The following is a 25,381-nucleotide window of genomic DNA, read 5'->3' as shown; positions in this document are numbered from 1 at the left end:
GCTCCTTCCCCTGCAGCTCCTGGCAGACAGGATTCGGGTCCCAGGAGGTAACAGCATCCTCGTGTCAAGGACGGCCAAGTCTGTGCCAACGGTGCGCCGTGTTCCTCGGCCCGTCCTCGCCTCCACGCTGGGCAGCCCCTGGGAGCTGGATGGCTGAATTTCCCTGGCATTCCTCCAGGGTGGAATTAGCTGGAGTCCAAGCAAAATCTTGCTCTTGGTCAGATAGTTAAATTAAGTTAACGTGGAGCAACTGTTCGCTCGAGTCTTGCGACGGTTTCTTCTCCCACTGCAGAACAACGGAGGGGAAACTTGCAGAGCGGGAGGGAGGGAGGGAGTTAGCGAGAAACTTGGAGAGCTCCTCCTTCCCCCAGCGCTCCTGACGCTTTGTCGATAGCCAGAGACGGATGCCCAAGGTCCTGTTACCTGCTCCTGGCCTCGCTCTGTGAGGGTTTTTATTTCCCCTCCGATTCTGTTGCCGAGTCGCGTCCGGCCCTGAGCGGATAATAGGATTTCATCGATAGACTGAGAAGGTGATGTATGTTAAAGCACTTAATATAAAGAGACTTCTACAGGAGGCCAAATTCAATTTGGCCAATGAACTCAATTGCAGGCATTATTGCATTCCAGGAGAAAGACCAAGAGCATTTATACACATTACTCTGCAAATATTTATGTTCACGTATCCGTGTGATGTCCTCTTCACCCTTCCTCCCTTCTGCTGCCCGACCCCCTAATGGGGAAGTTTGGTTTCGTGTTTGCTTTTTTAAGACAGCTTTGAATGTAAATAATGTTCCACCAGTCAGCAGGATCTTGACAGCTGGTGAGTGTCAACTTATTTAAAATAAATAGCCTCTCGGATGGGAACAGCCAGCTAGCGTGCTCTCCACTTTGGCATCTTTTAAATTGTCTCATCTTTGTAACCCAAACCTCAAATCATTTCGAAGGGCAGCGAGGAAGGTTCTTTCCATCTCTGCCACACAACCAAAAGTAAAAACCCACAAGGAAAATAACCTACTCACATGTCCCTCTGACCTAACTCAGGGTTTTTTTTTTTTCATTTTTTTGGCTCTGCACAAAGCAGTGAAACCCAGAAGCCTCTTGCCCTGGTTCAAGCTGAAAGAAACAACATGTTAAAATAGCTTTTCCTGCACTTCCCTCCCTGGACTGCAGGCTCCAGTAAGCTCCCAGTCCTGCTCCTGGGATGAATGAGCCACCTTTGCCTCCTTCAGCCCTTTCAGCCCTGCTCCAGGCCTGGAAATAGCAAACCTCTGCCAGAGCCATCTCCCAGCAAGGCAAATCCTCCTATAACTGCTCTCCACAAAGGGACTGTGCATCTTCCATGGCCCAGCTATTAGAAGCTATTTTTACCTGCTTCCACACGCACAGGTGGGCCAGAAACAATCCAAGCTCAGCACCCGTTATGCTTTGCCCAAAAGATTTGCTCCCTGCTTTTGCTGAGCTGCCAAAACAGTTGCAAAGGAGCAGGTAAAAGTGGGTAAGTGATGGCCAGGCAGCTGCTGGAGCGTGCTGAGAGCAACGGCTGGGGATGACAATAGAGAGATGGAAAAGAGTTATTCATGTTTCCCCGAGAGCCGAGATCAGTTGAAACATCATTTTCCTTGGGGATGGAGAGGAAAGAGCTCCCTTCAAACTCATCATCCCATGAGACTCATTAAAGGCTCATCAATTACAGTGAGAGCAAACAATTCAGGGGAAGCTCTGATAAGCCTTCCTTTGGCCGGCAGTCATTAGCAGCTCTTTGAGCCGGTGCCTCTCCCCAACACCGGCTCAGGGAGCAGAGAGGGAGCAGGGGGGCAAAGCCACACCGGTGAGGGGGCAAAGCAGGAGCCCAGTGTCTCAGAAGGCAGCAGGAGGGGACCAGTCTCCACAGAATCCCTGGGGACACACGGCAGCATCCTCGTGGTGAGCACAGGGTGGAGAGGAATTTGCAGGCTTGGCTGGAAGGAGACTTGGAAAGGAGATGGTCCACTGCAGTGGACTCCTGCTGCTCCATGTCCTCTCCCAGGGTTTTTTTAAGGAGCTCAGGGCAGTGTTGTCTCCATGGGGACTGGGTGGAAGGTGCAAGGGGACAGGACAGCTCTTTGGGTCTCCAGCCAGCAAGTGGTTCCTCCAGCCCTACCCCACACAGCAGGGGGGTCACTGCATCAGTCCTGAAGGGGGGTGACAACACCCCAACAGTGTCTCAGCCCCGTGGGGAGGGAGAGGGACGAGGAGATGCTCTTTGCCTTTCTCTGCCTTACTTCCCTGCTCTGCAGCTGGGGTTATGGACAAAAAAAAGAGGTTATAAAACACATAAGAATCCTTGGAAGGAAAACAAAGGGCTGGGAGGACTTTTTAAAGTCACTTCAAAAGTCATTACTAATGAAAGCTCAGGGAAAGGGGCTGTTTTCCCATTCCCAGCATGGCTTCTGCACTCACCCCCTTCCTCTGCATGGGCATCTCCTTCCCTCACACGTGGGCTTGGCACCAGACACCTCTCCAGCCGCTCAGTGCTGTGACCTCCAGGATGCTGACTTGGAGAAATGCAGGAAAGTGTTCTTTATGGCTGGGAAAAAAAAAAAAAAGGAAAAAAAAAAAAAAAAGGACACTTTCCTGTAAACTTTCCTTGGCTCTCCAAGCTCCGTGATGTTCCCTGGTGGAGGCACTGGCAGCATCAGGCCACACTGCACCACTCTGAGGAAAGGCAGCAGCTGAGCAACTGCACCAAAATAAACTCCTAAATACCCCACTGTGCAAACTGTAATGTCCTGGGCCACACAGTGCCCCGGCCTCCCTTGCAGGGAACAGCGTGAGCCAGTTCCTGTTTAATGCCAAATGCAGTTGTGTGACCTGCTGCCCAGTGCAGGACGGGTGTCCCCAGGCCATGGGTGTGCTCTGGGGCCGCTCCCCACCGTGGGCTCCAAATGCTCTCTGAGATACAGCACTGCCACTGTGAGCCTTGACCCACGAGCTGGAGGAGAAACACTCCTGGTTCTTCAGACCTCCAGAGCCAGAGAGACCATATTGCAAGCAGCCCTTTGCTGGAGCAGCCCCGGGGCTGGAGCGGGGCCACGGCTGCAGGACACGGCGCAGGTGTCTGCCCTGCGCCTGCTATTTAAGCCTCCCTGCTAAGTAGCTCCTAACCTTTCCCTTCATCCTCTCCTTCCTGCCATGGCTGGCCGCCCAGGAAGACGGGCAGAGGCAGGCAGGACTAGCAGCTCCCACCCAGGGGACTGGGCTAATGCCATTTACTCCAGTCTGTGCCAGCTGGGTCTTGGCTGTGCACAGACCATCAACAAGCACATGTCCTTGGGCTGCAGGCCCAGAGGAGGAGGCAGAGGAGCCTGAAGAAGGGGTTGAAGCTGAGCCTCTGAGCCCAAGCAGCAGGAAGGCTGGGATGCAGAAACCTTCCCCCCCAAAACAGAGCTGGCAATCAGGACTGGCTGACGGCGCTCGGCTGTTGGCCATTAAATAATGCAGCCTGATTGATTGGGCTGAAGAGTGCTGTGCTGCGGGGTCAGCCTGCTGGGGTTACAGTTCTCTGCTTAGATTGATGATCCTCAAAGGTCAAATTCAGAAAGCAATTCCCTGGTAAAATTGATCCTTTGGATAAAAAAACTTCTGCACGGTGGCAAAGGGCGAGTGAGAAAAATCAGTGACCTGGGCACAGGCAGGCAAGGTGAATGAATGTCTGCCTCTGCTTTCACTTAGTTTTCCTTGTTCACACCAATTAGGAAGTGAGGATCTTGTCTGGGAAGGGCAGAGCTCCATCACACCTACATGCAGTGGCTGGGGGACGTCCTTGAGCACCCACCCTGTCCCCATCCCGCTGGCCAGGGTAGGAGGCAGCTGGGGCTGTCCCAGGAGCTGGTTCTCAGCTCCCAGCTCTCCTCAGCAGAAAGTGAGCAGTGTGTGTGTAAGAGTAAACACATCTTAGTGTGTTTTCAGCCCTTGTTTTCAGCAGAGGTCTGGCTCCCACTGCTTGGTGAAGGTTTTGTAGCTGGAGCCAAATTAACGGTGAACAGGTCTCGCCCTCCTGCACTGGCAGCAGCTTGGAGCCAGAAGAAGCACCTCAAAACATCTGCTTGGCTCTTGGTGGGGGATGTCAGGAGCAAGGATATGCTATGTGTGGAGGGGGTTATTGAGGCTGTCCCAGGCCACCTCGGGGACCAGGTGGTGCCTCCCTGGGGCTGCTGTTCCTGCTGTGAGACTCGCAGGGTCAAGGACTGGAGCCAAGCATTACCCTCCACATCATCCCAACCTTCTGGGAAAACAAGGGGCATGACAGTCCCTGCATTCCTTGTACCCACTGCCCTGGGGCTCAGACTCGCCCTCAGCTGGATTGTGATGCCGTGCCCTGGAGCTGGTCCCATCCCTTCACTCCCACCGAAGGAGGAGGGAGGAGAGATCTGCAGCTCCCAGAAGCTGTTGCTCTGTTCAGGCTGGGCCCAGAGCAGCAGCAGTGAGGCTTTGACCTGCTTTAACCCACTATCTTGCCTGCTTTGCTCTCGTCTGCTCGTTTTGAAGTGAGAGAAGGAGGCCACGCTGTGTGGACGCTGAATAATTCAGAGCCAGGCTCCGCAGCACTCCGGGGCTGGGCATCACCTCTGCCACAGGGCTGGGGCAGCTCAGCCAAAATCCTTCCTCACCAGAGGCAGAAGGGACACGGAGCATCTGAAATTCAGCCTCCCTCCCGTGTAGGTACCAGCCAAAGTCACATCCTTCCCCTGGATGCTTGGATTTGTGACCCGCTCCCAGAGCACCGATTCTCGGAGGCTGTTAATGCTTTCAGCCGTGACGCGGCATCTCCAGCTCTCACTAACGCACAGTTTCAAGTGGAGCATGCTGAGTGTGTCTGCCTCTGCTCCCTAGACCACGTTTTCTTCCTCCCTCCCTTTTAGAAACGGCAAAATTCCCTCCTCTGCTTGGTCAGAGACAGGGCAGGATTGTAAGATGGGGAGAGAGATCGCTCATCCAGCTTATGCTGAGCCTCTGAGCGGGGTTTGCTAGAATTAAGGACAGGGAGGGGAGGGAGGGGGGGGAAAAAAAATCATACATGAGGTCAGCTTATCCAGCCATGCGTGAGGAGAGCACAGCAAAGGCGGCCTCAGCGGGTCAGACAGGTGGCTGGGGAGCTTCTTTGGGGGCTCCCAGGGAGAGGGGAGAGGCACCAGGAGCTGGGGGGGCATGCGCAGCACCAGCTCCCAGCCTAATCCAGGCTGTTTATCCCGGTGCAGATAGAGCACAAGGAGCAGCAGGCCATGTTTCCTCTGTCTTCTCTGCATATGTGGTTCATTCCCTCAGCTCTGCATCTCTTCAGCCTTGTGTAGAACGAGGTGTCGCCCCATCAGATCTCACCCCTGCACAAAAGGCTCAGCGTTACTGTTTTCCTAATGGTTCTGCTTCTGAGAGTGTAAATTACGGCACAAAGCGTCGGGCTGTGCTAGGGATCGACTGTCTGGAATGAAATGAGATGTTTTGGTCCCCAAAGTCTCTGTCTGACGGTCTGAGCTCGGGCCCAGGAGTCACCAGAGCCACGTGTGAGTTATGGGCTCAGTCTCTGTGCTCTGCGCAAGTCACCTCCGGAGTGTGAGCAACAGGAATTATTGTGCACAGAGATAATTATTCCCTGCATGCTGCACTACAGCTCATTAAAAGTTTCTTAATGTTTGCAAATTGCTGAATAGTGTTTTTAGTTGTTGCCTTCTCTGATGAGGCGCATTCTGATGGTGACTTGCTCTCTGTGTTATTTTGGTCACAGCAGGCTGGGGAAAAGGGTTTGTGCTGTGCAGCTTCACACCACGGGAGAGAACGCTGCTGACTTTATCACAAGGGGCAAGGGCCAAGTCCCACCAGTGCTGGCCATGCTCCTCCATCTAAAGCCCAAGGCTGCCTCCCAGTAAAAGCCTCCATCTGAGGTAATCACCCAGATTTCTGTAACGGCCCCGAAATGTGAGTGACTCCTTCCTGGAGTCTCAGCTGGAGACACTGACTTACCAATAACGTCTGTGCTGCTGCAGTCAGATGGTGGGAGTAAAGCATCTCTCATCTTGGACTAGAGGCAGCAGATGCACCTTGGGCAAGGAAGTGGACATCACAACCCCAGCACAGATAACCTGGGGAAAACAGCTGAGTTCAGTGATAAAGTCCTGCAGAAGGAACAGAAAGGGGGGTGACCAGCCCGGTTTCAGCGCTGCAATTTTCGGCACTACACCAGGGGCAAAGAGGAGCAGCAGTGACACCTGACAGCTCTTCCCTGTCTCCCTCCTCCAGGTGTAAATGCAACCTGCATGCTAACCTGTGCACCTTCAAAGAGGGCAGCCTGCAGTGCGAGTGTGAGCACAACACCACGGGGCAGGACTGCGGCAAGTGCAAGAAGAACTTTCGCTCCCGGTCTTGGCGAGCAGGGTCCTACCTGCCTCTCCCTAATGGGTCCCCCAATGCATGTAAGTAACCTGCTGGGAGCCAGCCCTGGCTGCACCCCCACCTTGGCCTGCACAACACCCACAGATGGGAGAAGGGTCTCATCTTGTCCTTCTCCGACTGGAATCGGTGCAGGACGCTCAGCTTTTGAAAGGGAAGAGGGTATTTACCCGTGTCTTTGTACACAGAGAGGTTAAAGAGGACCTGGTGGATGCAGAGGTGGTTTGTTGGCTGCTGGTAGATGAGCAGTGATTCTAAATGATGGTCAGGAATAGGGAGGATGACCTCGGGCCAAGGTGCAGGTCCATGGCTTTGTGGCAGAGCAAATTCTTGCCCTTTAGAGAAAGCACTGTTCACCACAGCAGAGTGCTGGCTGTGGAGAGGGAGTAGCAGTGCAGGTTTGATTCCTGGATCCCGTTCTGTGCACGTTTCAGGCAAGCGCCGCGAGCTCCGGTCCCTCTGCGCAGCCCCAGTCTCATCCAATTGCTGCTGGAACAAGGCTCTGACAGAAGCAGAGGCACGCAGGATGCATCCCCACCATCGCTCGAGCGGGGGAATTGGGGCAGGGGACATCACAGATGGGCCAGTTCCTCCTGGATTTCTGTCCAGTCCACATTAGCAGACTTGTTTAAATGTCACGGAGCCACGGTAGCCACTCCGGCCTTTCAAGCAGCAGCTTTGAGCATTGCCAAAGAGAACCTTTTCCCTCCCACCCCCCCAAATTTTTTGAAAGATTCATGTGCTTTAAGATGATCAAAGCTGAAATTCAGGCTCCGAGGGCCGTGACAGGAATGTTTTGTGTGTGCCAGGGCTGGTAGACGAGCAGGTTCTTTGAAAGGGAACGAGCTTGTCAGCTCCCACCAAGCGGCTGCATTGCTTCAAAGGAGCCTGGGAGAGTTTCTGGTGTTGACAGGCACAGACATGCTGTTCTGTCTCCTTCCCTCCCCTCCATTCCTTGTGTCTCTTCCTATTTCTCTTTCTCCTCTGCTTGCTCTTCTCCCATTCATCTCTCTTCCCAGCTGTCACTCAGTCCTCTTCCTCCTCCCCGCCCCAACTCTCTCTGCTGCTTCCTCCTCCCCACATCAGCATCCTCTTCCTTTGCAGCAGATGCAGTTCTCTGAAGCCCTCTCCTCTTGGTAGCCCTACACCTCTTCCATCGCTGCTCCTGTGCTTTACATTCAAGCAGAGCTGATACTTTCCATGGCTCGCCCAGTGGTTACAGCAGGGAGGAGCAGGGCCACTCGTCTCCTGGGTGCCAAAAGCTGGTCCTTGGATGGACTTTGGAGCTGGTGCCTTTGCAGCATCCTGTGGAGCAAATGCTGCAGTGGGAAGAGTGTCCAGCCTTCTTGCTCACTGAGAGCTGGTTCTGTCCCTACAGCTTGTCCTCAGCCCACTGAGCCTCAGAGGATGAGCTTGTCCTTTGCTGGGCTTTAAGGGCAGGTCAAGGAAACGGTTAAGAGAAAAAACCATCAGCAAAGACCACGCTGATTTTCCTTCCCCACATGACAGGCTTGAGATGCCAAGACCCCAGACAGCACTGCCTGGTTGCTCCTGTGGTCTGACAAAAGCAGCTTTTAAGCTGTTTGTTGCAGCAAACTGATGTGCCCATGAGCAAGACCTCCACTAAATTAACTGCTGTTTGGTCCAACGCTGTGTGTCTGTGTGACCTGCTGGTCACAGAGTTGGTTGTTTCCTGCCTCCAGTGACTGGGCTTCTTCTTGTTTCTTCCAGGTGCAGCTGCGGGCTCGGCCTTTGGCAGTAAGTAAAACCCAAACTGAAATGTTGGCATTTAACACCGCGGTGCATGGCCCTTGTGGATGTCACTAGAAAAAAGAAATACGGTTATTTTTCTGTCCATTATCATTTTTCCAGGCAATAAGTCTTCCCTAATTGTGCCTCATTTTCTGTCTTGTCGAACGAGTCTTACATTTTCCTCCTTTGACTTCAGCAGCCTCATTTTGCCTCTTCCTCTGGCATGGTTTCCCCCCATGAGGTTCGTTAGTATGGCAGCCGGAAAGGAAATAAAAAAAGACTCTTCAAAATCACCAGCGCTCGCTGTGAACTTCCCCCCCACACACACATCCCCAACCCCCCAGGATTCTGCTCTGAGAAGGAGCTGGGTGTGAATTATTTGGCATGGAATCCAGTCTGGGTCACCTTGGGCTATCAATAAAAAAACATGTAGAGCGTGTGTGCATCTGCATGTGCACGTGTATGTGCGTGAACACATGTCCATGAGGTGTCAGCAGCGAAGGCAGCAGAGCTCAGTGGGGATTTCGGCTGCAAGATTGATGGGCTGAGAGGACTCCTTATTTAACAAAGCTGGAGGTAGTTTGATATCAAAGAGCCTGGAGTTTTGGGTAAGCAGAAGCCCGGGTTCGAATTCTGTGGCTCAGAATTCCCCTCCAGAAGAAACAAATCAAGAGAGCTGAATGAATAATGAATTCTTTGGTTTGCAGGCAAGCGGGAAGAATTGGAGGAGAAAGAGTTTCAGAGAAATGCAAATGCAATTAAGAAAAATGCACCTAATTGACAAGTGGAGGACAGGTTTTCTGGGTAAATGAACCATATTTAGGTTTTAAGCAGTTAAATGCTTAAAATTTTCAAATGAAAATTAAAAGTCTCCCTTCAGTAATTTAGAATTAGAAAAAAATAAACGTTTTAACAGTCCAAAATGTTCTTCACCTTCCCAGTCAAAACCGTTTTGATAACTCTTTTTATCCCCTCTTAACAAAGCTTGGCATCCTCAGCCCTACCTTTGTTTCACTGGAAAACATTTCCCACCAAAATTTTCTGCCAGGGAGAAGCTTTGAGGGTGCTGGGAGCGACATGCAGGAGGTGGACAGGAGGGATTTGTGTCCAAGGCCAGTTAAGGAGAGATTATTTAGCCCGCACAGGAGACTAGAAGTGACCTAAATTAAGTATTTAAACTAGCTCAGGGCTATTATGAAATTAAGCACGATAATCTGCATGAAGCAGTGGGACAAACAAGGACAGGAGGGCAGCAGGTGTAAGTTAAGTAGGAATTTGTGTTTGGGTGTTATTTCAGTTCGGGCTGTTGTGGCTCCATACCCGGGGCTGCTCCTTCCTGGCTCTGTGGGGGCTTCCTGACCCTGAGCCATCCTTTAATTTGAAGGGTGCCAGTGGAAATGAGCAGGTGCCAGTGATCCTGGTTGGTTTTGATGGTGCTGAGCAGTTTGGGGCTGTGTAAGGAGCACAGCCAGGCACTTGGACACTGGGCAGGAGAATCACAGCTTGGGCTGGGAGTTCGCCTCGCCCGCTCCTCACCCCATCCCTTCCCACACATGCCTTCATTTCCCCTTTTCAGCCTAATTGGCAATTAGTTTATGATAGAGCTGTAAGTATTTAAGCCAATATCTGCACCAAGAGAGTAAGCTGATACAGCCACAGCCTCCAGCCCCTGCACACACACACACACACACACACACACTCATGTGCTCGCTGTGCCCGCCGCCATCGAGCTGCCGTCGCCTTAATCCCCTCGGTGCCCCAGTTGTGACCGTGCTGAGAAACCAGTCACCACTTCAGCAGCCTCGTGGGGGTGCAGGCTGGCAAGGAAACCCTCCATTCCCCCCAGTAAGTGCCTCCCACCTCTTCTCTTTGCTTGTCAGCGTATGAGCGACCGCAGCGGGTAAACACCCCAAAAACCACCACCGCAAAAACGACCACCACAACAACGCCCACCACCACCACCACCTCAACCACCACCTCAACTACCACCACCACCACCACTGCCACCACCACCACCACGCCCCTACCAGCCACCACCACCCAGCCAGGTGGGTGCCTCACCTGGAGGCCGGGACTCTTCCCAGCTCCTCTCTTTTTAGCTGCTTCCCGTGGGGCTGCCGCATCGGTGGCCCTGGATATCTGCTCTGTAGGATGATAAAGAGACATGGATAAAAATCACCCTGACTCATTTCACATCTCCCAGCCTCCAGGCAGCTCTGGTTTGCTGTTGTCTCGATTCAGCTCCTGTCTAACATGAGCCAGGAGCAAGGTTTATGGTCCCTGTAAGCAGGGACAGCCACAGCGGGTCCACCTCAAAGCCAAGAGACAACCACCCCATGGGGTGCTATCCCACCTCACCAGCTGTCACTCTGTTACCATCAGGGCAGCCAGAAGTGAAGCTGGGACTGGATGCTGGGGGACCATTGATTTTCACTGTTTTATCTCAATTTTGTTGTTTTTTTTTAAAAACAGAAGGTTTTCAAAATCCATCCCTTGGACTTGGCAGTGCTGTCCTGCACAGGGCTAGCAGGGCTCTCTTACAGCTCTACCACGAGGCAGGGCAGGAAGGCAAGATTTTCCAACCCCATAATGAAGTTAAACCACACATCTCTCTGGAAGGAGAGAGGAACTGCACCCCATCCTGCTCCATCCCTGACCTCCTGCCAACGTTCCCCAGGCAGCTGCTGTACAAGCAGCCTGGGAGCGTGTGGGGCTGGAAGTCACACACGTGCCAGAAACATCCTTTCCTAATTTCCAAAATCACCCCGTGGAGGAAAACTTTTGTCCTTTTCCTTGGGGGTTCCTCCTTCCCTCCCCTCCCCGTGAACAAGGAGACGGCGTTTTCGCCTGTCTTTTGGAAATGAGCAGATAAAACTTAACAGCAGGACTTTTTTTAAGCTTCTCATGGGGGAATTAGACACGCATTCCTCCCCTTGCCATGCATTCAGGGCCTGATATTTCCCAGGAGGACGTTTTACACCCACAGTATGTTAGTAACAGTCTGTCTGGGGGAGCTGCCAGAAGCCAGTCAAAGGGATGAGGAAACTTGATTGCATGTTTATGCAAATATAGATATATTCATGGAAGTACCCTGCCTGGGGAGTTAATCAGGAAGCTGAGGGCTTAGGGACCAACTTCCATGGAGTTGGAGTGACCCTGGGAAAAAAAGTGTAAATCCCAGCTCTGTTAAGAAGTGTTCCTCATCCAGATCCATGCTGTACACGTGCAGGAGGAGGTTCATCCACCACCCCTGCCCAGAGCTCACACCATCACCACGGCCTCAGCGGGGGCAGTGATCACATCCCCATCCACACCAAATGCTTGGGGTCGTTTGGTTTTTATCCATGCTCTCCTGTAGCGATGTTTTAGGGCTATTTTTTAGCTGTGTCCATGTGGGTGATGTGCTTAGTGCCTCTCTCGTGCCTGACTTGCAGTGCTCTGCCTCGTGTCGTACATCTGGAGTGGGCAGGACGCATCTGTGGGGCTGGGGGTGGTGGGGGAAAATCTCTCCTACCAAACTTCTCTGAGGGACCTGAGAGACATCATGCCCCCTGGGGTTTATTCCTTATCCCAAACCTGCTTCCTGGCCAGAGAAAATGTTTTCCTCGTGCTTTCATTGACTGAGGGCAAGGGAGAAAATTAATAGATTGCAGCCTGGCTGACAGATCCCTGCCTGGATACAGCCAGGCCTGAGCTCTGAGCTCCTTGCCCTCATCCAGAGCCCCATCTGTGCTCCTGCAGAGCCAGGCCCCACCAAAGAGTGGTGACAGTCCCTGGAGGGGCTGCTCCACATAAGAAGGCAGCCAGGGCCACCCAGCAGCTCAGGGAGCTGCTCTTACCTGGGCAGCATGATGAGGTTGATGATAAAAGTCCACCTGTGCCTTTGACCAGCAATAGGGAATCAAGGCCCAGCTTAGTTCTGGTCTTGGCCAGATCTGCTTTTGGCCAGAGACGTTACTTCTCCTCCCTGCAAAGCATAAGTTATTTCTTTAAACACCATGACATCCCCACAGGGTGCAGATCTAACTCACCTGGACCTCAAGGGGAACACCCTGTGAAAGAGGTGACCCCTGGTGGGACACACGTTTGCAGGAGACAAAATAACCCTGAGCAGGGTCAGAACCCCAAAGTGAGACACCCTGTTGTTACCTCCTTTCTGAGTTTCAGAAGCATTAAAATCCCTCCTTGCTTTAAAGCCACCTCAGTCAGCCAGGCATTTAAAAAAGTCCCATCAGAGCCCTGCCCCGTCCCTGCACCACTCCACCCTCCAACTGACACGCTGCCTTCTGCCCTCTGAATTTCTTCTTCCCACCATAAGCAAGCGTCATCAGACCAGCCTCTGAGTTTGCTGCCTCTGTGCCCGTGACAGAAACACAGAAAAAAACAGGTATTTAAAGCCAGCCCGACGTGTTTTTCCCCTTCTCCTTCGAGCCTCCGCACACTGGTGGGTAGCAGCAAGGCAGAAAGCAACACTGCACGTAGGCTTAGAGGAGTAGATTAGATTTGGGTTGTCTCTGGGTTGCAAGGATCTGCTAGACATCTGCTTCCTTTGGCTGCTCGGGGTGTTTTCCGTGGTCAAGGTGGAGCTGTGGTCGTGTTCGGAGGATTGTGTTTGCTTTTGTCGCCTGTTGTGCGGTGAGAGGGGAGAGAAGAATGAGCTCACGGGCAAGGCCTGTGGTCTGAAGGCAGTCGAGGCTGCCAAAATGGGTAGAAGAAAGGGAAATGGCAGAGTTCCTCTAAGGAGGGTGAATTAAGTGCTATTCTCCTTTGCCTTCTGCAGTTCTGTTATTTCAAAACCTTCCTCGAAGTCTGTCAGGTCCTTCCTTGCCGTTTGCTACGTTTTTCCCGCATTCAAAATAAGCAAAAAAAAAAAAAAAAGCTTTTTTTCTTCCCCCCACCCCTCTGGTTTGTGGCAGTTTCAGCAGTGCCAGTTCACCTCTGGGAAAAACACAGCCAACCTGAGCCCTGCTTGATGGTTGCGAGCTCCTGACAGCCTGGCTTTGTGTCGGTCCTGCAGAAAGGGGATCCCCGTTTATGTTCTGAGCAGAACTTTTTCAGGGTCCCCCACTACCCTAGCACTGTTTGCCCCGATGGTTTTTGCTATGAAGTGTGACTTCTTGGTTCAAGAAACCCACCAAGAGCAGCAATTTCCATCAGAGCTGCCCATCGTTTCCCATTTGTACGAACTGGGTCTGGGGGCAAAACGTGTCTCTCCCCCCTCCCAAAATATAAAACTGTCCATGATGGCCCTGAGCTGCAAGGGAAAGGTTCTCAGGATAATGAGCATTAATAATTTTCCTGGCTCTGTAAATGTGATTGAGTGGAGGTGTATGTGAATGACTAAAAAGCAAAATGCCTCCAGGGCTGTTTTTTATTGTGACTCTAATTAAACCCTTGCCAATTTGCACCGGGCTTTTTTTCATATTCTCTTTAACACCATATTAATATCAATTGGTTTTCACTTTCCAGCTGAAAAGGACAGTGTCTATCACCTTCTCTTAGAGCTCGTCATTAAAAAAAAATATTTTTTTACTTTTTCATTCTGTATTGTTTATCATCCCCTTGACAAGGCTGGGAAATCACATTTCTCTCCTACTCGGGTTTGTCCTTTGAAACTTGGCAAGGATCAAGAGATTTTTTTTTTTATTTTTTTATTTTTTTTTCCCTCCTCCTCCTTATGTTACTCAACTGGAGCTTGAAATTAATAATATGGCTTTTAAAATTTTTTAGTCCTTGGTTTGTTTTCTAGCAAACCTGAAGATTGTTACCAGTACTGAGGAGCTGGGGAGGGGGATGGAGCCAGTGGGGGTGATGGTTTGCGGGGAAATCAAACAAGGGAGCTATAAATTTCTGGCTGGTTTAATTTCCCTGCAAATTGGTATTTTCTGAGGGAAGGGCAGAGCCTGAAGGAAGGGCTGGAAGTTGGGATTAGGAACCAGGATTTGGTGCCTCCATCCTAAACCACCTGTGCTGTTTCTCAGCGCTGTCATTTCCGAGGGGCGCAGAGCAGGTGCTGATGCAAACAGAGCAAACCCCTGTGTGTTGAGCTGGGCTGAGAACGGGCAGCTCAACACACGCTGCCATCCTGCCCCTCCCAATCCAAGGGCTTCCCAGCCCCTCCAGAACCTGAGGGCACGCTGGCCACGCTGTGCCAGCAGCAGCGCTGGCATCAAGCGGGTGCAAGAACCCCCATGGCACAGGGTTGGGGCGGTTTGTTTGGGGGCTCTGGCTCCCCATCGGGGTTCTGCAGGGCTGCCTGTGGGACACCAGCTCTCCCAGCACACCCAGTAACACAACTTTCCCCTCTGATCACTCCAAGACTACACCGACTTGTCGGCGGCCGCCCCGCTGCAGGTGGGCTCTCCCCCGGCCCAGGCTGGCCCAGGAGCAGAAGGTGAGAAAGTGAGAGCCACTCAGTGGCTGAGCTGTGTCCTGCCAGTGAGAACCACCTCTGAGAATGCTTTAGTTTCCAGCTCTGAGCCTCTGCTTTCCATGCCTCTCTCCTCCTCCACCTGGGAAAGAGCTCGGGGTTTGTCTGTGCCCTGCACGCAGCTGGCACTCTGGTGAGGCTGCATTGAGCCTCGGGGTTTAGTCGTGTACATGAAAGATGAGGATGGTAAGTGGTAGAAGGGATTGTTCACAGCTTGCTGCTGGGGTGAACGGAGAGGATCATGGAAATCCTGTCATCTCCTGAGACCGGAGTCTGTTTGTAGAGCAGAGTCACTCTGTAAATGGATAAGCCTGTGTTGTCTAGAGCGTAGATGCCTTCTTGTTCTCCTGAGTGACTGCCTAAGGTGAGCTGCTCCTGGTGGGAACCTTGGGAGGTTTCACACTGGCTGTTGAGGCTGAAGCTTCTCCTCCTCAGGGTTCCCACCAGCACACACTTCAGCAGCTGCCTGCTGGTGCTCAGCTCTTGTTCCCCACCCAAGATCCTGTAGCTGCTCCAGCTGTAGACACTGGCATCCCTTCCAGTGCAGAACATGGCACCCCGGGCCTGTCTCTGGTCTCACAGAGACACAAAGCTGCACTTGGTGCAGTAACAGGGGATAGGGCCACACCACAGCCATCAGGGCCCGATGGTGCTGTCAGTCTGTGCTGAGTCCTGACAGTGGTCTGCAGATCTGGCTTCTCTCCGTGCTTGGGCAATGTAAAGACCACATGTCAACACTCAGTCACCCACGCCCTCCCCTTAGGAATACTTTTCCTGTCTCTCTTCACGTTTAGAAATGCTACTTTTCAGGAGACTTTGTCTCTCGTTCCTGCTTCAGCACATCCTCAACCAGCTATGGCTCCGCCCACCCACCCTAGAGACCCGCCTAGAGCTTCCAGTGTCCCTTTGCCACCTTTGTAAGCAAACAAGGGGGGATCTGTGTTAAATCTGATGTTCTCTCCGATGCCACCTGTGATGACTCACCAAACACAGCAGCGCTTGGACGCAAGCTGAAGCCCCCAGACCCTCCCAAGAACATGCGAGGTAAGGCCGTGCCCATCCCCAGGGCCAGGACAGGACAGGTTTCTCCCTCAGTGCCATGGGCCAGGACCACCCTCCTGTCCTCAGCATGACCATCAAATGCTCCAGTCTCCTTCTTAGAGGGTCCATCTCAGCTCATCCTGCTGCTTATCCAGCCCCACGGAGATCTTTTTGGAGACAAGTTTGGGGCTGGGAGAGCCCATGGGCTGCTTTGGGAAGGGTTTTTATGCCATGGCCAAAGTCAACTGGGCAAGGTTAACTGGGATGATGGGCTGCTCTGGCCCATCAGGGACAAGCCTTGTTAGCAGATCAGCCTGCTCCCAACAGCCCGTGGAGCCTCCTCACAGCCATGACCCCCTTCTCCCTGGTCAGGATGTGACTGACACAGGTGGTTGTAGCTGGCAGTGCCCACCCAATGCCTCCCTGAGCCCCACAGCGCTTGCAAGGGCTCATGTTCCACAAATAAACAGCGGGACCTGTTCCCAAACACCTCAGTGCTGCTCCACCTTGCCCCTCACTGGGGTCACCAAAGCACAAAACCCCCCCAAAGCACCAGTCAAACCCCATCAGCTCGATGGCCTCTACCCCCAGCACTGGGTCATTCCATGTGGGACGGGGGTCTGGCTGGCAGCACAGCCCGCAGGGAGCACCATCCCAGCTGGGGCAGCCCCTCACCCCGAGGAAACATCCCAGTTTAGCCATACTGGGCTGGCCCCGGGAGCCCCTTCCCCTCCACAGCACTCAGGCGTGTTTATCCTCTGGCGCAGCGGCTCCGAAGAGCAAACCAGGGCGCACAGCACACTCTGCAGGCAAGAAGCACGGCAAAAAAACAGGTACGTGCTGCTGGGGACGGGCCAGGCTGGAGCAGCACCTGCTCTGCGGGACCCTGTGGCACCCCCCTGCCAGACCCCACCTCCGTAGCACTTTTCCTCCTCGCTGCTTTTTGGGTGCCAGTTGATGTTGTTTTCAAGCTGTTTAGGCTTGTAGATCCTAATCCCAAACAACCCAAATCCACATCACCGAACGTGCCTGAAGGCCGGGAGGGGGGAAGATGTGTGAGTGGCTCCTCCCAGCTCTGCAATAGCGCCGTGCGTGGAGTTTTTCACGCCTCAAACTTCGAGGAGGGGAGGAGAAGAGGAGGAATTTAGCAGCTCCCAGCTCCTGGTGCAGAAATGAGATGCCAGAGCTGCCAGAGGGGTGTTCCTGGCTTGGCATTGTTCTCGTGGCAGGGTGGTGTTAAGCAGTGAGAAAAAGGCGTGTCTCTGATTTCTCTTAAGCGTCCTCAAAGAGCTCAAAACTCATCCGGCTCAAACCAAACGCTGGCCCAGTGGCTCCTATTGAATCCTACAGAGGTAAGAGGAGGGAGGGTGGTGCTCCAGGACTTTTTGTCTTCACTCAGGTGATGTGGTCCAAGAGGCTCAGACGTGGAGAGGATGGGGAGGGTCTGGCTATCCAAGTCAGCTGTATGTAGGAGTGCATCCCCAGACTGAAACAATGCTTGGGAATTGCAGGCACAATAATTTGAGCTGAAATTCTTTGGATATTGGTTGACGAGGCAGAAGCTGTTTCACAGCAGGTCAAGATCACAACATACTCTCAGCTCCTCCTCAGGCAGCTGTGAACCACGGGGAAACCTCTGCCCTGCTCCATCTTCCCTGATCATCATTTCACTGAGACAACTCTCCTTCTCCAGTTGCATGTGCATGGCAACCCACACCCTTCCATCCCACCCCTGCCATCCTTGAATGTTTAATGTTACTTGCCTGGAACAAAGCCCCAGCTCCGAGCCTTCCTCCTCTCCAAAGGCTGGGGAAGCTCAGACCTGGATGACACCATTTCTGCCCACATTATTCCCTGCCCATGCTGGCTGGGAACCTCCTGACCAGGACAACTAGGCCATAAAGGAACTAAGTCACCTCCTTCCCTCCTGCATTATCCTTTTAAACTCCCAGTAAGATCCAGCACCTGGATCTGACACTGCAAGGGTGTCACCGTCCCAAGTCGTGGTAGTAAAAAGCAAACACAAGAACCACATCATCCAATTCCTCTGGCTCCAAATTCAGCCTGGCTAGTTGTGTTCTAACATGTGCTCACAGCAGGGAGAGGTCAACCCTGGGGACAGGAGCAGTGCTTGGCCAAGTGACGGTGGCATCTCCCACCCCACCAGCAGCCTTCAGGCTGTGCTGTGCCAGGCAGCCCTGGCTCAAACCTTCACACACCCGTCCACCAGCTTTTGAAGGACCACACACAAGCCATGCTGCCTTGTACAGACTCATTTTAAACATCTGAGAGTCATCACCCTTCACAAGCAGCATTGGCTTGGGAAATACCAGGGGTGTGCCGAGAAGGGACACAGAGGGGAAAACGCCAGAGACAGCAAGGTTTTACCTGGACACGCAGCAGCTTCAGCTCCACTTGAGCACCCTCTGCCAGCCCCCTCTGTGCCCAGCGAGGCAGAGCCTTCACTAGGGCTCTGCAACCTCCCCAGAGCCAAACCCAGCTCTGCTCATTAACAAAGTTCTGTGGCTCTTCTCCCCCGCCCGGCGGGAGGGAGGGAGGGAGGGAATGCCCAGCCCAGCCCCCCAGGTCTCTCGTCCTCTCCGCAGACTGTGAGTGCTACGGGCACTCCAACCGCTGCAGCTACATCGACTTTCTGAACGTGGTGACCTGCGTGAGCTGCAAGCACAACACGCGGGGGCAGCACTGCCAGCACTGCCGCCTGGGCTTCTACCGCAACAGCTCGGCCGAGCTGGACGACGAGAATGTGTGCATAGGTGAGTGTGCCAGCCCCGGGCAGGGCCGCCGGGGTGTTGTGGGGTGGCTCATCGGGGTCCTCACTCTGCGGGGTGGGCTTCAGTCCAGCCCCTCTCTGGAGGATGGTGTGCCCACCTGCGTGTTCCACCAGGATGATGGTTGTTACGGTCTCTGCAGCATCCCAAGGAAGCTCTTCCCTGAAAACAAACCCCACATAATACTGTAGAATCACAGAATGGTTTGGGTTGGAAGGGATCTGCCTTAAAGATCATCTCATTACAATCCCCTGCTGTGGGCAGGGACACCTTCCACCAGCCCAGGTTACTCCAAGCGCCATCCAACCTGGCCTTGAACACTTCCAGGGATGGGGCAACCACAGCTTCTCTGGGCAACCTGTGCCAGGGCCTCAGCACCCTCACACTAAAACAGTTTCAGATGCATTGCTGAGCCAGGAGGGGCTCAGCTCCAGGGAAGGGTGGCCTTTGCACCCATGGCTGTTTGCACCATCAGGGGGTCTCAGGCCACCGTGTCCTTCCCTGGTCTATGATGTCCCTCCTGTAGCACAATGCTGGGCTTTTCCAAAGTCCCCCACGCCTCCCTCAGGGCATGGGCACGCACAGAAGCCCCGGGCAGGGCAGGCTCTGACCAGAATGTCTCTGGCCAGAATGTAACTGCAACCAGATCGGCTCCATGCACGACCGCTGCAACGAGACCGGCTACTGTGAATGCAGGGAAGGCGCCACGGGGCCCAAGTGCGACGACTGCCTGCCCAACTACTACTGGAGACAGGGCTGCTTCCGTGAGTACTGGGGCTGGAGAGGCACGGGGACGTGTGGGTGGGCCCAAAAATGAGGGGGATCTTCAGCACTGCGATGCTCGGGGTGGTGGGTGAGCAGATTCCAGCCATTCCTCCCAACTCCGAAACGACTCAGTGGCTTTGTGTGTGGAGAGTTTGCACCTCCCACTGTGTCCCTCTGGCCTTGGAAGTGCTCTAGCACTCCGAGGGTCGGATAATTGAACCCCTAGGAGCCGAAAGCTTCTAGTTTCTGCTGCAATCAAGGGGTTCAACATCCACACCCTTCCCTCCACCCCTCCCTCTCGCCCCGTAGCCAACGTCTGCGACGACGAGCTCCTGCTCTGCCAGAACGGCGGCACCTGCTACCAGAACCAGCGCTGCATCTGCCCCGTGGGCTTCAAGGGGGTGCTGTGCCAGCAGTCCAGGTGCGAAGTGGACAAGAAGGACTGTGACGGTGCCCCCGGCGCGGGCGGCAGCCTCGGCACCGTGGCCCTGGGGGTGCTGGCCCTGCAGCTGCGCGCCTGGGGGGACCTCTGACCCCGCAGGGGAGGGGGCCCAGCCCGGGCATGTCGCCCGAGGGACCTGGGGAGCCCGAGGTTTAACGGGGTGGCTCTCCCCGCCGTCTCCTCCGCCTTCCTTCGCGCCAGGACTTGCACAACTTTGGGCCCGCTCTCCCAGCAGGGGTGCCCGCAGAGAACCCCGGGCCAGCTCCTGCCCAGCCGGGGTGGCCCAGCCCAGAGCCGGCTGTGGAGAGTTGGGACCTCACAGCCCGTGCCAGGGACATGGGCACGTCCTTCCCTCTGCACAGGGACTCTCCTTCCCTGCCCCACGCAGGGCCAGCTGGGGCCGGGGCCCTGCTGAAATAGTGCCGCGATCCAAGGGAGATTTTTTTTATTCTTACTTTCTTTACTTTGGTATAGGCTGGGGTGTTCTTTTTTATTTTTTTTCCCCTCCTCTTAGTGTCCTGTTTCGGAAGAGCCTGTCATGACAACTCCAGAGCCCCACAGCACAACAGGCAGGGGAAGGGGAGGGAGGGAAAGGGGGGGACTCTGGTCCATCCCTGCTGATAGTCCCACATCCCACCATCGGCCTGGCCTGGCCACGCACATACTGTTGCCTACAACTCTAGTTGCTGCATTGATTTTGTATTTTCATTGCTGGGGTTTGTTTCCTTGCACTTATGGAGGACACGGGGGCCACGAGGCCACGAGGTACGTGAGGAGTGCAGTGTCTTATCCACACATGTCCGAATAGTGTACGGTTCAGATACTTTTTTTTTTGGTAGAGACTTATTTTTGTTTGGATTAAATGTTATAACAGAACCACAACTTAAAGGGACGTTTTGCCATGAGCATTTGATTCTGGTGTATTCTCCTCCAGTAAAGCAACTATTAATGGCTGCTTGATCACCACGTTTTCCTTTTTGTGTGCACAGTTAATTACAGGTAAAGACTTATTTTTTTGATTCACAATGTCCTCTTGTGTTTTCTGAGTCACTGCCAAGGTGCACCACATGGTGAGGTAGAGGGGAGGGAGAGAGAGGTTGCCTCATCACTGAGAGCTGTTAATTATTTCTCCTAATTACTTTGCTGAACCTAGGTTAGATTACTAACTGTAGATGATGAACAAAGCCTGAGTGATGCATTAAGCAACTGGTCCTGTGTGGAAAGGCCATTTCCAAATGAGCCTGTGGCAGGGGAAGGCTGGCTAGTCCAAGGATGCTTCTCCAGGTGGACCTCAGCTGTCCCAGTCCCATTCCAACTCCCCCTGCCCCCAGCTGGTGCCATGATGCATCTTTTGCAGACAATGCTCTTTATTTTGAGTATCAGCCTAGAATTTGAGTATAGAGCTCATAGGGAGTAGATAACTTATTTAAGGCTCACAAACATGCCCCTGTCTGAGGAGGCATTTGCAACCAAGCACACAAGCAAAGGCAGGAGAAACCAGAGACAAGAAATGCTGTAACTCAGAACAATGGGAATGTCACAAACACAAGAGCTTTGGTGTTGTCATATCCAAAGATCTGGATTTCCTTGGCAGATGAGCAGCCCTTGGTCCCCATCCCAACTCCAGGACGCTCCCTGAGCCAGCCCAGGAGCTCCAAACAGTCCAGGCTTCAGCCTCCACTGGCATCTCCAGGTTGCAGGATGGATATTGTCACTTCAAAGAGCAACACGAATCTGGTGCACATTTGGAGCATCACTGAACATCACAGGGGGAGGAAACAGGGCTTAGTTAATCCACTGTAAAATAAAAGAGGGGTTAAATTCACCCTGCTGAGATTTGATCCTGGAGGAGGTGAGCTGGCCCCAGCAGAGCCTCCCTGTCTGTAACATTCTCTTGGTATCAACACTTGCTTTTTCTTTGTACTTTCTGGCTGCCACAGATTTAAATCCTCATATGTTACTGTTCTTACAAGGAACAGCAGAGAAAAGGCTGTAACGAGATCAGGATCTCTAATGGCACTTCTGGAAGGTGATGCAACAGTCTCCTTTCCCTGTACTGGTGTTTTTCTCTAGAATATTAGATTAAGCACCAGAAAATTTACTGTTTCATAAAGCCATATCCCAGACAAGCTCTGCTCCCAGCAGATTCACCTTTATTGCAATGCAAGCAGGAACGTGCCAAGCAGCAGCACCAAATTCCTGTGGAAAATAACCTCAGAAGGGCACAACAAAGCTCAGAACAGCCCAGGAACAAGGACTGCTGGAGGCAATACACCCCTGCACTAAACCTTTTGAGGTTTGGGGATTTTCTCTTGGTCAGTTGGGTGTTGGCTGTTTGGCTCTGGGGTTTTAGAATCACAGAATAGCTCGAGTGGGAAGGGACCTTTTAAATGTCATCAAGTTCAACTCCCCTGCACTGAGCAGGGGCATCTTCAGCTAGACATTTGTAATATAAAGCATCACTGGCTTCCTAACTCAGCTCCAGAGGTGGTACCACCTCCCTGTGAGCCCTGAATGCCAGTGAGATTCAGCCCTGGCCCTGCTTTGCCACCAAAGCTCAGTGGATGGTTCTGTAAATCCCAGCAGAAGCAGAAGGTGGTTGCAGCACAAACCCTCCTGCAGCTGTGCCACAGGACACCTGCAAACTGCTGGGGAACAAAACCACGAGCCCACCCTCCACACCGTGGGCACCATCCCTGGGCTCTTCCCAGTCGTGCAGGAGCAAAACCCTCTGAAACAGTGACTGCAAAGAGCAAACGTGACACGTTCCACCTCACAGAACGAGTGGCCTAAAGGCCGTGAACAGGAGGGGAGTTTTGGATGTCCCTCCCATGGCTCTGCCTGCAGTGCAGCTCAGACAGAGCCAGCCCCGTGTGTGGGACATCAGGACAGCATTTTACTTGTCCCAGCGTGCTGTAGAACTTGAAATCACATATAACACAGAACCACTGCAAGACAGAAAGCCTCTCACAGGAGAACTTACATTTGGCATTTAAGAAAATAATTTGAAGCTTCTGAAAGCTTCAGCACTGAAGATCCATTAACTGCAGACATCTGTTAGCACAGGGGTGTCTGCACAAAGAGAACCGAGCATTATTGAAATGACACAGAGAAACCATCACAGCAAGTACCCACAGATCCCAAAGTTCATCTTCTTTAAGATAGAAACATTTGTACATCCCCTAATGCTTCCAAATGGGAGACGTTTTCCAGTGAGCTGGATGCTTTACTTGGGGAAAGGTTAACCAGAAGGTACTTATCTTTCTGAGAAAAGCCACTTGCACTCTTTCAAGAGGCTCCATGTGCATCCTGTCACCAGCATTTGATTCCCTTGAAAAAGTTTTTAAATTACACTTCTGCCTGCAAAAAAGTGACCTCTCCAAACAGCACAAGTAGAGCTTTTGATTTTTCTTGTTTACCTCCAATTTCTACCCTGATTTTAACTATTTAGAAGACCAGCAAATCCAAATAACCAAAAGCCCCAAGGCAACAAAAACCTGCCCGATGTAAAATGTTAAACCAAGAGTCCCTGGGAGCTGGAGATAGAAGGATGGGGGGCTGGGGGAGGGGGGAGAATTCCATTGGCACTTCCCAGGTATGTTATTTGGGTTTCCAAAGATGAGGGAGCAGACATCTCATCTCATCTGCAGGAGTGACCCCTGAGGAGCCCTGCGGAGGCTGGAGGAGAAAACCAACACTTCAGTGGGAATAAAATTAACAGTCTCACCGATTAAAATGGGGGGGGGAAACTGATGGGATTTCTCTGTGGCAAAGGCAGCTCTTGCTTCGTGCAACAGTGAAATCAGTGACATCACTGAACAGCTGCACCACTGCAGCCTGTTGGGCTGTAAAATAAAGGCTTTCTCCATTTTCCCAAGAACAGATGTGATGTGCTCTCGAGCCACCTTCACTTCCATCATGCTTTTCCTGGGAGCTGGTGGCAAATTAGCCGAGGCCAGAGCAGGCATATGGTGAGGAGGGCCCGTGTCAGGGATATTGGATGTCCAGGGCTGCTCAGCTCACATTTATTTGCACTAAAGAATAAGGCATCGGGCTCCTTTCCAAGAAGCTTAAAAAGACAAGAAAGGAGACCTTTTATATTGCTTGGGAATGGACCCGTTGTGCCAGAAGACTGTATTAAATCATTAACATTATAAATTCCATTTACAATACAGCAGTCATTTCATCCATCATTTATTCATGCAGGAGGGAGAGGATGTCCTGCATTTTTAGGACAGTGGTTCTTCTCCTTGCCCACGGTATTGCTCCAACCACAGGGCTGTGAATGAACAGCCCAGCTCCAACTGTTGGATGCTTCCAACTTCTCCTTTCTCCACACAAAAGTGAACCCCAGCATCTCACCACACGCTTCAGCAGCTGCCAAAACCCCAAATCAGCTCTGAAATCACTGGTGTTCCACGTTGTCTTTCAGATGCTGACTGAGAATGTTGTTTAGCCCCAAATCAGTAAGTTTGGTCACTACAAGTTCTGCCTTGCCCTGGAAGCTCTGTGCTTCCCCACATCACAACAGCAGGGGTGGGGGTTATTCCCATTCCATGGGCTAGCACAGGGAAGAGGGGAAGTGCCTTTCCAGCCTGCACATCCTTCTCCCAGCTCCTGTGCCACCATTCATTAATGAGACCAGTTGCTAATTAGCTACTGCACTCAGCTGCTCTAGGAGACAGCACAGGGAAAAGCTCATTATCCCAGCAGTACTCCCAGCAGTGGAAGTGGGAATGGAGAGATTGGGAGGAAGGAGAGGCTGATGACTCGTGTCCTCCCACGAGCCTGGTACAGCTCTTGGGATTGTCACTCACAACCCCAGTGGCACCACCAGCTCTCAGCACCGCTCAGGTCCCTCCAAAAACCTCCCTCATGCACTTCCTAAGCGGAAAACGCTCCTGCAAAAACTGCTGGTTTCCCTCTGGTGCCCCACGGACAGCTCGTGAGGCAGGACCCACAGCATGCACAGGGACACAGAGGGAAGGGACACTTCCCAGAGAGCAGTGCCTGCTGCATGTCATCACTGCATGTCATCACTGCACACACCTGCTCTGCTCTCACAGTGCCCTGACAGGCAGTGATGACATGGGAAACAACCACAGCAAACCTTAAAAGGCAAAAGGAATAACCACCATTATATCCACCTTTACTGGAAAGCCTATTTTGTGTACAAAGAGTAATTAAAAAAAATAAAAACACCCCCCCTCAAAAAAAACAACCCTGAACTCTGAACAAAACATAGTCCAACACTTACAAGAAGACTTTCCCTTGTTCCTGATATCCAGGACCCCAGAGGGAACTGGCTTTGCACTCAGAATTCAGCTGCCAAGCTTGGAAGCAGCATGGAAGCCTCTGCATAAAAACCTGGATACTGCTCCTTCCAAAGGGTTTTGGCACGACCTCCAATAAAGTGTTTTACAGAAAGTTGTGTTGAATACGGTTCTCCACTGACTTTTTTCAAACTTTTAACACTCAGGAATCATTAAACAGCCTCCTCTAATGGCCACCAGTTCTGAGATGTTATAAATGACTCAAGCAAGTCTGTGCTCACAGTTTACACACACTGACTGCCCCATCACTTTGTAACACACAGGGGAAACAGCAGAGAAGTTATGAAAATTGTACCTGATCTTTTTGTTGCCCATTGCAGACTTGAGTCCGTGAGAAGAGTGCTTTGGATGGGATTTTGTTTGGTTTTCCACGTTATGGGTATAAAACAAAAGGGGGAAAAAAGTT

At 52.4% G+C, this 25,381-nt stretch overlaps 1 protein-coding gene across 2 annotated transcripts in view; it reads left to right on the top strand.

Moving 5' to 3' along the window:
- NTNG2 (netrin G2) overlaps window positions 1–20,665 on the top strand; it is a 47,824-nt gene extending 27,159 nt beyond the window's left edge. Inside the window, exons 4-8 of one of the 2 annotated variants that reach the window (XM_027911633.1) lie at window positions 6,274–6,446; window positions 8,155–8,181; window positions 18,253–18,420; window positions 19,065–19,199; window positions 19,510–20,665. In XM_027911633.1, coding sequence (XP_027767434.1) covers window positions 6,274–6,446; window positions 8,155–8,181; window positions 18,253–18,420; window positions 19,065–19,199; window positions 19,510–19,733 — 727 coding nt within the window. In that variant the 3' untranslated portion in view covers window positions 19,734–20,665. Of the gene's footprint in view, window positions 1–6,273; window positions 6,447–8,154; window positions 8,182–10,055; window positions 10,641–18,252; window positions 18,421–19,064; window positions 19,200–19,509 lie in introns of those variants that run through there. The other variant, XM_027911635.1, reaches the window with a different exon arrangement.
- Window positions 20,666–25,381: the final 4,716 nt, after the last annotated feature.

This window comes from Empidonax traillii, unplaced genomic scaffold (assembly GCF_003031625.1).
Source record: "Empidonax traillii isolate 1590-97213 ecotype Southwest subspecies unplaced genomic scaffold, ASM303162v1 scaffold34:size3740991, whole genome shotgun sequence".
NCBI lineage: Eukaryota > Metazoa > Chordata > Aves > Passeriformes > Tyrannidae > Empidonax > Empidonax traillii.
The sequence above is the reverse complement of the archived record's forward strand: the minus strand, read 5'-3'. Positions and strand labels throughout refer to the sequence as shown.